At 37.7% G+C, this 14,071-nt stretch overlaps 1 protein-coding gene across 2 annotated transcripts in view; it reads right to left on the bottom strand.

The window, feature by feature from the left end:
- The window catches only part of CEP89 (centrosomal protein 89), an 84,113-nt gene that overhangs the window by 31,439 nt on the left and 38,603 nt on the right, over positions 1 to 14,071 (bottom strand). For both annotated transcript variants that reach the window (XM_038754843.1, XM_038754844.1), the window contains exons 15-17: positions 10,739 to 10,906; positions 9,067 to 9,208; positions 6,862 to 6,951 (exon numbers count right to left, since the gene is read on the bottom strand). In XM_038754843.1, coding sequence (XP_038610771.1) covers positions 6,862 to 6,951; positions 9,067 to 9,208; positions 10,739 to 10,906 — 400 coding nt within the window. The remainder of the gene's footprint in view (positions 1 to 6,861; positions 6,952 to 9,066; positions 9,209 to 10,738; positions 10,907 to 14,071) is intronic.

Genomic DNA, 14,071 nt, shown 5'->3' with positions numbered 1-14,071 from the left:
TGAATAAATTAGGTACCATAATCCAAACTTCTCTCCCATCATCTCCCCCAAAATTCTGCCTCCCTTCATTTTCCCTCTCTATGAATGGATTAAACTTCTCTCCCAATCTTGTTTCTTGCCTCTTGCCACCCATGCCCTCTCCACTATTACAGGGGGCAGTGGGGAGAGTTCAGACTAGCATCAGACTCTGGAAGCAGCAGAGATGCATGAAAGTGGGAAAGGGGCGACCATCAGTAGATAATTAGGTCCGAGATTAATGCCCAGGCTAAGGGCACTTGAAAACTGGCACCCCTGCAAGACATATTTCTCCCATGGAAAGGTTGGAAGACACAGATATTTCTTATTCTGCATTCTACAGGAGAAGATCCAGTCGAGTGGCCAAGCAGCATTGCCCTATGGATAGAGCAAGGGCCTGAGATTCAGAAGGACCTGGGTTTTAAATCCGGCTATGCCACTTGCCCACTGTATGTCCTTGGACAAGTCACTTAACTTCCCTGTGCCTCAGTTTCCTCATCTGTAAAATGGGGATTAAGACTGTGAGCCCAATGTGGGACATGGACTGTGTCCAACCTGATTATTTTGTATCTACCCCAGTGCTTAGTACAGTGCCTGGTACATAGTAAGCTCTTGACAAAGAGCATAAAGTAATAAAAAAAGAAAAAAGAAGGAAAGAGCTGGAGAGGCTTCCAGGACAGCAAAGTCCTGACTTCCTTCCTTCAACTGGCCCACAAATCCAGGAGTCGGTCTCATACATACAGAGTCAGTTAGTCTTCCATGCCAATCTTGTATATGACTGATACCGATAGAGAAACTACAATAATTATATTAAAAATATACTGCAAGTTTGAAAGAATGTTAAAAACAAAGTCTAAAAAGTTATGAATAAGCTCTTAAGTGAGCCAAATGCTTCCTAGAATTTAAAGAAAACAACAGGTGCCACATTTTACATATGGAAAGAATTTGCAGCGAAGGAAATTCATATTCAAATAGGTTAAGTTTTCAACAGAATGATCTGATAAAAAAAGGTTGGGGTAGTTCCTGCTGAAATCAATCAATGAATCATATTTATTGAGCACTTCCTATGTGCAAAACACCTAAGGGCTTGGAGAGTACAATACGACAGAATTAGCGGACATGTTCATGTTCCCTGCGCATAACCTACTTAAATGTTATATTTCTCATAGGGAACCTTCATTTTGAAAACAATGCTTTAGGGATTATGATCAGTTACTGAAAAAGTGTTTTCTCGTGGCTCATCCCTAGGCATAACAACGCAGGATTAAAAAAAGCAGAATTCTTGTATTAAAAGAAAATCATTTGTCTATGATAGCTGTACAAGTAAATTACAAATTATTAAAGTGATAATTGGGCTTCGTGAATACACACTAGAACAGAAACTGCTTCATTTCCTGAACATTTCTAAATATATGACACTGTATAATTTACAAAATCAGTGTTTGTGGAAAAATTCAAATGCAAATGTGCCCATAATCTAAACTGTAAAAGTGCTCTGACCACTAATGAAATTTTTTTTTGACAAGATTTGTATTTAAACAATCTGTAAGTGGCAAATATGTATGGGACCAAATTTTGAAAAGTAAATATTATAATTAAAAAGAAATGATTTCAATTTATTCAAAATGTACAATCAAGTTAGGTTGCAGTATCAGAAATCAATGTAATAAAATATTAAGTATAAAATATTTTGATGGCCTTTTTGATGCAGTAGTAACTCCATTTTATGTGCTTTATTTTACTCAAAAAGACCCATAATTACCAAAAATTTAGGCAAAAGAATAATCTATATGATTCAACTCAGAAAAACTGACTAATAAATGAACTAAAATTGACTTGGGCTTTTAAAAGCAAGGTAAAGCAAACATGGTTTTTCTCACTTCCTAATCCTCCTTTTCCACCTTCTAACCTTGAATGCAAAATTAAAGTCTCTTTTTTCCTTCCCTCTTTCTTTTTAACCACTGCCACCTGTTCTGAACTGTCACCTAAGAAAGTAAAGTGGGAAAATAGTAAGTGATGGGGAGAGAGGCAGAAGTAAGAAGGGATGTAAAGACAATCAGGTTCTTCCCATCTTGTATCTGGGGCTCCTTTGTATCAATCAATGGTATTTACTGATGGGCCTGAGAGTCAGAAGACCTGGGTTCTAATCCTGACTCTGACACGGGCCTTAAGCAAGTCATTTAACTGCTCTGTGCCTCAGTTCCCTCATCTGCAAAATGGGGATTCAATACCTGTTCTCCCTTCTTAGACTGTGAGCCCTATGTGGGACCTGATGATCTTGTATCTCCCCCAGCAAATCATACAATGCCTGACACATAGTAAGCACTTAAAAACACAATTATTATTATTCCATTCTGATACGCAAAAGATTGTATTCTTTCAAGTACTACCCTACCTTTTACATTACGAAAATGTAATGATTTAATATTATAAAGCATTTTTGGACTCTAAAAGAGGGACATTCAACTATAAAGTCTTTTACAATTGTAGCAGTTTTTCAAGGGAATGCTGGAGGAGCAGGTTATTTATTTTGACAGCAAACAAAATAAAGGCCACCAGATTAACACAGAGCTTGAAATAATGCCAATAATTATTTCGGTTTTAGTAACTGAAAATTCAGGTCCTTGGTCAACCAAATTCATATTTTACCAGTTTACACTACACAAGGTAATTTCACAAAACTGATAGTATGACTTTACCTCTACAATTAAACAAACACCTTGACACAAGAATCAAATGGTTTCAAATGCAAATAATTACTCTAACTTGGAAAAAGCTATTTCTTTTGGTAGTACTGGGGTGCCATTTCAAAGTTGTAAGAGATCGTTACTTTTATTTATCAAAATCAAGGCCAAGTTACTATGTACTTATTTTTTTTTTAATCAAAGTGTTGTTCTGTGGTTACAGTCAGTTTCATGTAGGCCACAACACTTAAGGCTTTGAAATAAAAGTGTGGGTAGTTATTGGTTCTACTGAAAGTCAACCTAACCAGCCCTTGAAAGTGAACCTAATATGACTATATAGACTCAAGAAAGCCATTATTGCTCCTCCTTTTTTTAATATTTGTTAAGCACTTAAGTATCCAGCACTGTTCTAAGTGTTGAGATAGGTCGGACACAGTTCCTGTGCCACATTGGGCTCACAGTCTAAGTAGGGGGGAGAACAGGTATTGAGGAAACCGAAGCACAGAGAAATTAAGTGACTTGGCCAAGGTCACACAGCAGGGAAATGGCAGAGCCGGGATTAAGAACACATATTCTCCGACTCCCAAGACCAGGTTCTTTCCAGTAGGCCATGCTGCTCCCATGTGGGGCGAGGAGGCTACTGGGAAACCATCCGCAGATTTTTAGAAAGTAGGCAGGAGCGCCGTAAGCTCATTTCCCAAATTATCCTCTTACTTTACTGGCATCTCCCACCGGAAAAAGGCAGCTGCTGTTAGAACTGTACCACCGCCTTTTATTTTTTAATGACATTTGTGAAGCACTTACTCTGTACTAAGCACTGGGGTAGATACAAACTAATTAGGTTGGGCACCGTCCATGTCCCAGGTGGGGCTCACAGTTTTAATCCCCGTTTTACAGATGAGGTAACTGAGGCACGGAGAAGTGAAGTGACTTGCCCAAGGTCACAAAGCAGGCAAGCGGCAGAGTCGGGATTTGAACACAGACCCTTCACTCCCAGGCCCGTGCTCTTTTTACTAGGCTTTGCTGCTTCCCTATATGACATCCCCCCGTGGGAGATTCCAGGAAAAGTTGGAGAATACTCCCATGTTACTAGAAAGAGGTTTATTCTGGTTAGGTTCTGTTGGGCTCGGGGAAGAAAGGTGCAGGTAGGAAATGTGACGTAGTCTTGTTAATGGAGCATATTTCTATTGGTTTATCAAAATTACAGCCCTGGCCATAGCTAGGCAAAATCCCCATGATCAGTGGAAATGGAAGACAGCGATCAATTTCAAGGATAAGAGTACCAAGACAAGTAATCCCAAAATCTCAAGTTTCAATTTTCTTTCCCTGCTTCCCGTGAGAAACTGAAGCTATTTAAAAGGTTTATTATTGTTTTTAATCAAGCTTTGAATTTAAAGGTTTCCAAGTAATACCAAGATTAAAACTCACATTTCTTTTCAGTTTATTAGGTTCTTTTCATCATTTTTAAAGCTTTCCTCCAAATTAATAGATAAATCAGAATGCCCTAACAGCATGATAGTCATTTGGAATTAGCCACAAATTTCTAACCGACTAGCATGTTTAGAGATTAATTTAAAGCATACTTAGGATAAATTTTATATCGACTTTGGTATTTCTAGAGCACTTAATGCTGTAATGCAAGGGAAATAACTGCAGTAAAGCATCACTTGACAAAACTGAATTTAGGTTTTCTAAAAGCACCATTTAATGTTAAAAATATAGCTTTGAAAATAAGAATATTATTTATTTTTCCTTCCAGTGATTAAGGCCTCGAATAATAATTTAATTAATAGGCCATGGTACTTCACTGAACTCCAAACCAACTCTTCATTATATAGCAAGAGTGAATCACGGAAAAAGAAATTCACAGTTTTAGAAAATGCACTCCAGAGTGAAGAGATTAAAAACAATTAGGTATCATTTCAATGAAAATCAAAATTTGTCATTTAATCAAGCATATCTTTTAAGGCTAAAAGGAAACGAAGAATGCTAAATAGATTTTTGAATTAGAAAGGCCAAAACAACGATCCCACCTTGATGTTCAAAGATTGTGTACTATTCCTAAAACATTTTATTATATAAATAAGATCCGTCACTGATCGGAAGACTTAACCTGGTCATACTTTGCAGTAAAGATGACTAAGTTTAACTGCATTTTATTCCCTGCCCAGGAAAGAATATTTTCCCCAGAATAAAAGTAAAGCTATGAGAAGACCTATTAATATACTGGAAGATTTGTTAAATACATGCAGGAGATACCTATGAAATAAATCAAGTTCTTTTTGCTCTTTTTAACCATGATCTTGAAGATCAATTAGAGAGGGGACACTTTTGCTGAGTTAGTAAAAAAAAATGATGATCCTTTCCACCTGCAAATCTCCATATCCTGAAATCAATTTGATGTATCTTGCCCCTTTCTGGATTAATTTGCTCTCATCGAGTAATTTACCAAGGCTTCAAATTGGGGATCAACTGCAATCTTCATTCCACAGTGTCTGCATTCTCCTAGGTCTCCAACGATCTTCTCTTAGCCAAGTCTAACAAACTTATTTCACCTTATTCCTCCTTGACCTATAGCTGCCTTCAACACTATTGATGTTCCCTTCTCTTGGGACTAACACTGTATTAGGATGGAATGCCCCTGGTAATTACTAGGAATTTAAAAGTATTGACATAGATGGATTCACTCCATCAAAGTTATTTTTGGAGAGCAGGGCATTGAAATTACTGACAGGAGCAGTTATTATAGTTCCATTTAGATAATTGGGAAGATTATTTTCTAAACTGACTCTATGAAGCAAGAGGAAGGAGGGGATTTGGGAAATGAATTTTACATTTAAGCCACCCAGCAGGAGCTTTTCCAAGAAGAGGTAAGAGAACAGGCTACCATTCTCTTTCCATCAAAGAGCACCTCTTTGCCATGGGGATTATTTTGTTAATATGTTTTGTTTTGTTGTCTGTCTCCCCCTTCTAGACTGTGAGCCCGCTGTTGGGTAGGGACCGTCTCTATATGTTAACAACTTGTACTTCCCAAGCGCTTAGTACAGTGCTCTGCACACGGTAAGCGCTCAATAAATATGACTGAATGAATGAATTAAGACTCTGAGCCCATGTGGAACATGGACTGTGTCTGTTCTAATTAGCTTGTATCTACCCCAGGGCTTAGTCCAGTGCCTAGCACACAATAAGCACTTAACAAATACCATTAAAAAAGTGAAAACAAAAAAACTCTCAAGAAATTAGGTTAAAGAGGGAACCATTCATCATGACATCTTGGATGGAATGGGACTTGAAGAGGTTAAGGGAATAAACTTGGATATCTAACCCAAAGGAAGCTCTAGTTAGCAGGTCAATCTAGGGGGTTAAGACCTATGAAATATAAGTCCCATTTGTTGGTGAAAACAATCCCTGGTCTATATATATGTATTAATGTTTCAGGTAATTATTTACTTAATTTAATATATAGACACACATATACCTATATGCACACATGTACATAAATACACACCTAACAATATAATCAGATTTTCACGGTCAGAATGACCACTGCCTGTGTGGTTACTCATTGTTTGTACTGGACCACAATTGCTGCTCTCACCTGAAAATTTTTTTTAAACAGAACTATCTCAAAATCATGACTAATTTAAAAAATACAACCAAATTCCACACTGGTTAGGGTATCCATATTACCATTATTAATAAATACTGACAATGGAGCTGAGCACTTCTAGGCAATAACTGCACTTTGGGTTGTGATTTACTGGTTTCTATTTCAAGATTTTCACTGACATGAAAGGGAATTTTTGGTCTACTTTCACTAAAGAGTATATGACTAATGAATAAAAGAATCAGAAATTAGCATATACAGTGTCACAGTCCTGGTTAGGAGATGAGGGATAGAATCTAGGCTTCTAAAATCAGGAACTGCAAACAAGAAAGTCTTACCTACTGCAGCACTTGCACTACAATATAAAATGTGTACTACTACCTAAAAGGGAGATATCTTAAACACTGTTTTTGTTCGAAATATTCTTCGTTAACTGCGTGATCAAAGTTATTAAAGCTACAGATCCATGTAGTTTCTGCTTCTGATCTGTGATTCAGTAACCGCTGATGAACCTGCAGTGGATAACTAATGTAACACAAGATAAAATTTACGTACCTTGACCTTCTCTTCCAATTTTCCTAAGCGAATGTTGCCTTCCATGATTTTATTGATAACTCCCAGCTTCTCACTCTCTAAGCATTTAGACTGCAAGAAAATATTGAAAGCAAATGGCATGGTATGAAAGCCTGAATTTTAAAATAAAAAATGACTGAAAAATCGTCTGTAATTGGAAGACCGTATCTTTGGTACAATCAAGCCAATGAGTTTTACTGGACAGAGTCATATTTTGCCATTTTAAAAAAGTGCTCAGCTCAGAGAGTCCAAGATAAACATCAGCTACGAATGAAGGTTGCTTTTCTTACATAACCTGCTCTTGAAAGTTCTCTTTTAATATGGAAAATCCACTTCAAAGCAAAAAAAAACCAAGAAAATGGTATTTCAGGTCATGACAAAATGTTTTAAGAGGAAGATACTAAAATACAACACAGGAAAAGTAAATGCCTGCTAATTCTAGAGGCCAGTTAAAATCCAGCCTAAGGAAACAGTGACAGGAAAGAGCAAACAGGGGCAGGGGCACCAGTGCCAACAAGAGTTGGTTGGAGAAGAGCAGTGCAGAGAGCTGTACTCTGAGCGAAGAAGTCACAAAGCAACAGATTGATCACCTATGCCCAAGGCCCAAAAGAGAAGCAAGAAATGGGTGCATATATATGTATATATATATATATATATATATATATATATATACACACACACATTAGAGTACTTGAAAAAAATACTACAAATCATGATGATGTGATTATTCCATTGTAACGTCTCATTCTGCAAATTAAAGTCATGGCAATGATGGCCACATGACAGAAGGAGAACATCAATTCGACATGAAGCATTTCCCGTCGAGTTTATTTCTTTTGGGCCACTTCTTAAGCAACAGAGCTAGAGAACACCTGGTTGAAAATTTCATTAAAAATACTTCTGAGCTGAAAGGTTCCATACTTGATTTTAATTATGTGTGTGTGTGGATAGTTATGTATGTATATTCACACTATACAATATATCTCTGGATTTTCAAATGTATAATCACTGGAGGCATACTACTTTAGAAAATCAGCTTTCCTTCCAGATGAAAGGCAGATAGGAAACAATGAATGCATACCCCTTACCATGAAAATAGATTTTTTTTTGCACTTGAAAAATTCATGTAATATGCCTCCTAATGTGTCACCCTGATGCCCTTGAACACTGAACTGCAGTGTTTGAGAAATTACCCAACAGAGGACATGATAAACAAGTTCTATAGCAAAGCCAACAACAACAAAAAAATGGAAGCATCCTCCTCAACACCACTTCAGTAGAAATGATTTCAAAATTTGAGGCTGTGGGTAGGCAATTATTGGCTCTGTGCCTCAGTTACCTCATCTGTAAAATGGGGACAAACACTGTGATCCCAATGTGGGACATGGACTGTGTCCATCCTGATTAGCTTGTATCTACCTCAGTGTTTAGTACAGTGCCTGGCACATAGTAATTGCTTAACAAATACAATTTTAAAAAAGTAATTGTTTACACAATCCAATCAAAAATCAAACCCAACACTTAACCAAGTGCCTTGGGATAGCCTGAATTTCTATACATACAATAGAAATGCCATCCTCTCTTACTTTTAGGGCCTAATATATGGTGATGCCTTAAAAATCTTTCAGCAGTGTGGGGTAGTATCAAATTGAATAGACAATTGGGATTAAATCACGTCTAATCTTCTATTTTCAAGTGCCAGAAAAATGTATAGGTATTTCAAAATAAGTACAGTCACTCTGCTCTATAATTATTATATACAACATACATTTTTTAAATGTAGCAGTGATTGAGTGATCGAGTGTTAGTTCTACCAGCTTGATAGGAAAATTAATCAAATTCAATGCACAAGAATTATAACTACTAAAGTCACACCTCTAAAAATCAAATTAAAATCAGCTACCTGGATTTTTAATAAAATCTAGATTTTAAGCTCTTCGAGGGTAGTGATCATGTCTACTAACTCTACTGACTCTCCTGTTTACTATGGAGTGACCATTCCATACTACTAAATCCTTCATAGTTCTTGGTGCGGATAAAACCACGCAAATGAATATTCATAACTGGACAGTGTTCTTTGGGATGAATGCCATTGGTTTTCAACATTCATTTCTCTTTTTTCTTCCTGAATTAATATGCATGTTAAAAAAAATAGGTTCCATAGAGTAACCCTGTGTAGGCACTTACCAACTGTACGAGATGGTCTCGTTCCTGTGTTATACTCTCTGCCAGGCCAATAAGGTTTGCTAGATATTGATGAGCCACTACTTCCTTCTCCATTGCTTTCTCCACCTGCTGTTTCAGATGGCTTATTTTCTTCTGAGATCTCCTGTAAAAGTTGCCCCCAAAATGAAACTTTTAAAATCTCTGACTGGCTTGAAGAATTAGGTTATCATTTCATTTATGTGAAGAACTTGGGTGAAAATTAGAGGTCGGATCCTCTCCTATCAAGAGTATACTTGAGCTGCTTTAATGAAGCAGCATGGCGTAGTGGATAGAGCACGGACCTGGGAATCTAATCCTGGCTCTGCCACTTGTCTGCTGTGTGACCTTGGGCAAATCGCTTCACTTCTCTGGGCCTCAGTGACCTCATCTGTAAAATGGGGATTGAGACTGTGAAGCCCCATGAAGGACAGGGACTGTGTCCAACCCGATTTGCTTGCATCTACCCCAGCGATCAGTACAGTGTCTGGCACCCAGGGAGCACTTAACAAATTACTGTTATTATGACTGCAGAAATACAACAAATTATATTTCATCTAAAGGTATTAAAAATTGTTCTCCTTCTGGCTGTATTCAACTGACTGGCTTAGAGTGGCTCTCAGGTGGTGATTGGCTAGAAGAGTTGAGGGTGGGAGCAGGAGCATAAGTAAGGGTACGGGAAAGAAAAATAAAGAGGAAGAAGAAGAGGAAAGATGAGGAGCTAATGAGGGAAGACGGTCATGGCCTGATACTGTCTCCTTTAAAAGGAGGGGGTACGGGGGTGCGGGAAACGGGGAGGGGAAGGAAAGTAGCGTGGCATAGCATGGCAGTACTGGCCACGGGGAAACAGTCCAACTGTAGATGGAGCAGGAGCCAGGGCATGGCAGAGGCTTCTATGGGAGTAGAAGACTTAGAATAGGGAGAATACGAGCAAGGACAAAAATAATCCCACCTGGGTAAACCTGCTATATAAAATCAAAAGCTACAATCTTCAGAAGGCTCAGATTTACATCCTCCCAGATCAATCTGAGTACAATTAGTTCTTACTGACATCAGAGACCGTGAAACTCTAGTCATCATCATCATCATCAATCGTATTTATTGAGCGCTTACTGTGTGCAGAGCACTGTACTAAGCGCTTGGGAAGTCCAAGTTGGCAACATATAGAGACAGTCCCTACCCAACAGTGGGCTCACAGTCTAAAAGGGGGAGACAGAGAACACAACCAAACATACTAACAAAATAAAATAAATAGAATAGATATGTACAAGTAAAATAAATAGAGTAACAAATATGTACAAACATATATACATATATACAGGTGCAGAGGGGAAGGGAAGGAGGTAAGATGGGGGGATGGAGAGGGGGACGAGGGGGAGAGGAAGGAAGGGGCATCTTCATGCAATAATGAATTCTGGCAGTCTCAGAGAAAAGAAGAATAGAAACCCTGGCTTCCACCCAACCATTATGTCCTCTTTGGTCATGTTGTGGGGAAAGGGAATAGGAGATAAACATATGCTGGCTACCTTCGCTATATAATCTCCATTTACTAGTTGTTAAAGAAAGGATCATGGGGAAAAGTAATTCTTTAGTTTCCTCTTTCTGGATAGCTTATTAAGTATGGAAGTATAGGATGATAAGAAAAAAATATAGAAACCTATTAGTTTTCTGTGCCATTTCCAACTCAGCTTCTAGGACCTTATTTTCAGCCACCAAGTTATTTTTCTCTAAAAGGAGACTTTTTATGTGTGCTTGTAGTGAGGTTATCCTTCCCATCAGATCTTCCATCTCACTATTTCGTTTTTCTTCCTCCTTGTGCAACTGGCTAAAGAAAAAAAGAACAAAGTTCATTTCCAATACCCATCCTCTAGGACAAAGACACTGCAGGTTATTCAATAATATGTTTCTGCCCTACTAGATTTGTCTTTTGCTTTGGTGTCAAAGATGCAGAGGTTAAAAATTGTACATACATGCATTGATACAACCGGCTAATGCAAGCTTTTCATGTTGATGTTAAAGAATTATCTATATGGACATAATATGTAGTAAAAAGTGGATAACAAATGTAATCTTCTAATACTCAGATGTCCTGGTGAATAGTTAAAATAGAACAAGAGAGTAGTCATTACTATTTCTCCCCAAGGAAAGCATATGACATGCATAATCTAGCACTCAGATATCCTGGTGAATGGTTAAAATAAAACAAAAAAAAAAACAGAAGAGTAGCCATTATGATTATTTCTTGGTGTGGTTAAAACAATTTTAACCTTGATGACACCTTGCAGTGATGAGTAAAATGGAAACAGGGTTTTATCAAAGTGGTATAATTAATACTGGAGGGGCAGTTTGTGTTTAACTGACATCTCTTATGACAATTTCAAAATATTCATTTTTTCCCCAAAACCAGTCTCTCTCAAAGGGAGTTTCAGGATTATGCATTAATCTAATAATCTTTGTTTTGACTGCAAATCTGTGAGACAATTTCCCTTTCTCTCATTTCATCTTACCTTGGCATGAAATGACAAACCAATCCAGGATAATGTAAATCTACATAATTATCTCTCCTTTTTTAAAAAAAGTTACTTCTCAAACTTACTTTCAAGCACTCAAGAATGAGTAATGCTTAACTGTCTGTGTTCATACTTAATGCAAAGTACTAGTCAGAGACAAATAGAAGCTATTTTGAAACTTTGTTTCTAAATCACTGTATTCATGGACCCAGTAGATTATCTGTTGGAACCAAGGAATTCTCTCGATTTCCTTCAAAACAGCTGAACTTTTTTGGGTATGGTATGCCCTTCTATAAATTCATGTCCATATATAACGATCCACATGAAAAACCTGCCTAAATAGACCACTTATATACTTTTCATGTGCTAATGTATGACAGAAGGTTTTCCTTAAAAAGTCTTTTACAAGATAGCGGTGTGAGGTGGTTAAAATTCAAAAGGAATCCATGCTCCTTGGAAATGTGTAACCCATTTTATTTTCTTAGTTTGCTAATCGAGGAGTAGGAGGGCGCAACAATAAAACTAGTGGATCACTTTCTCAGATAGCTGAATGTTTTCAAGATAACTACCAGTTTCAGAGGCAGAAAAGAATTACTAAAACATGGTGTTTTAACACCTGTACACTCTACTTAGAATTTCATCTAGGAAAATGTGACTATTTAGGCTCTATTGTATTCAACTGCTATTATCTTTGTCCAAATTTCTTGTTCAAGAGGATAAAAGCCTACAAATGAAAGGATTGATGTATCAATCCCCAAGGAAACACTACCAAGGAAAAGTTTCTCTGTAAAGCTAATTAAGTGCTGGATTGCAGTGCCAAGAGTATGGGAATTGGGAATGTGGATTGTAGTCCTGGCTCTGCAACTGGAAAGCTTGCTGGAGCTATGCTATCAGTGGAGAGGACTTCCACTAAATGGCCAGGTTCTGTAGGAACCCTGAAAAATAGTGCTTAGTACAGTGCTCTGCACACAGTAAGCGCTCAATAAATACCACTGAATTGAATGAATGAATAGCTGATTACCGAGGGTGGCAAAGACTGAAGATTGTTTATGGGGCTACAGCACATGTACCATCTGCGCTACGGTACATCACTTCAGCAGCAAATGGGTCCTGAACGGAAAGACTTTAAGGGCTTTTTGCAATGTAGTACACTCAGAATACGTTGTGCCCTGCCTGCTTATTTATTCATTGCATTCTGTACCCTAGCAGGAACACAACTGGAGATGACAGATTTTAAATGGCACTGGGGAAATCATTAATAATAATAATCACGGTATTTTTAAAGTGCTTATTATGTGCTAAGCAGTGTACTAAGCACTGGATGGATCCAAGCAAACTAAGTGGACACGGTCCCGTCCCACATGGGGCTTACAGCCTTAATCTCCATTTTACAGATGAGGTAACTGAGGCACAGAGAAGTTAAGTGACTTGCCCAAGGTCACACAGCAGACAAGGGGCGGAGCTGGGAGCAGATCCCAAGTCCTTCTGACTTCCAGGCTTGTGCTTTATCCACCAAACCATCCTGATTCACCATCACTATAATCACTAATCAATTCCTTCTCCTAGGTTCCTGGTCCTGGAGAGTCAGGACCATGGCTCATCCATTATTCTCGATAGGAGTCTCCATCACCAAATATCACACAGAAGTAAACTCACTAGCTTTTCAAAAACCCTAATACGCTTCACTTCTGGATAAGAATGCACACTGCTTTGTTATAAAATTCAGTCACAAATATATTTAACATGACTCTCATCAAATAACATCAAAGAAACTATACATTTTCCTAGACCAAAAGACAAATCATTAGGATTAGAATGTGTAGTTTCATGATAAACTGGGCTGTACATCTTTAACAATATTAATCATTTCAGATAATCTGTCATAACCCATTCACTGTATTTAATGTATTGCCCAAGCACCCTTCACATATTAAGAACTAGTTTACATTGCATACATGCTGCTCTGTTCTGAAAACCAGGCAAAGTTTTCTGGACATTTTCAATATTTTTTTTTAAAAGTGATTTAAAATAACAATTACCTAGTATCTTTACTACCTCTTTCCTGTCCATGGCTATTCCCTTTCTCCCCTCCATACAAATAAGTGCTACTGAAGGAGCACACCTCAAATAAGAAAATTCTGGAGAAAGAGCAAAAATAAGTCTAAGGTCTACTTTTCATTCACTCAATTCATTCAGTCATTTATTGAGCACTTACTGTGTGCAGAGGGCTGTACTAAATGCCTGGGAGAGTACACAATAAACAGTCACATTCCCTGACCAGTCACCTGGCACCTGCCTTTGTCTTTATTTTTCCCTGCTCTTTTCACTGTGTGCATGTGAGTTCAGGTGAATGTCAGTAAAAAATAAAGATTCAGGTTAGGAGAATGAAGACTATTAAGGTGATTTCCAGAGAAATGGGTCAATGTAGATATGCCAATTTGTATTGCATATTTATGGTGAGATTATAGTTGACTGGAGAC

The sequence above is a fragment of the Tachyglossus aculeatus genome, chromosome 11 (genome assembly GCF_015852505.1).
Source record: "Tachyglossus aculeatus isolate mTacAcu1 chromosome 11, mTacAcu1.pri, whole genome shotgun sequence".
NCBI classification, from domain to species: Eukaryota; Metazoa; Chordata; class Mammalia; order Monotremata; family Tachyglossidae; genus Tachyglossus; species Tachyglossus aculeatus.
This window is presented reverse-complemented; position numbering and strand designations above follow the sequence as displayed.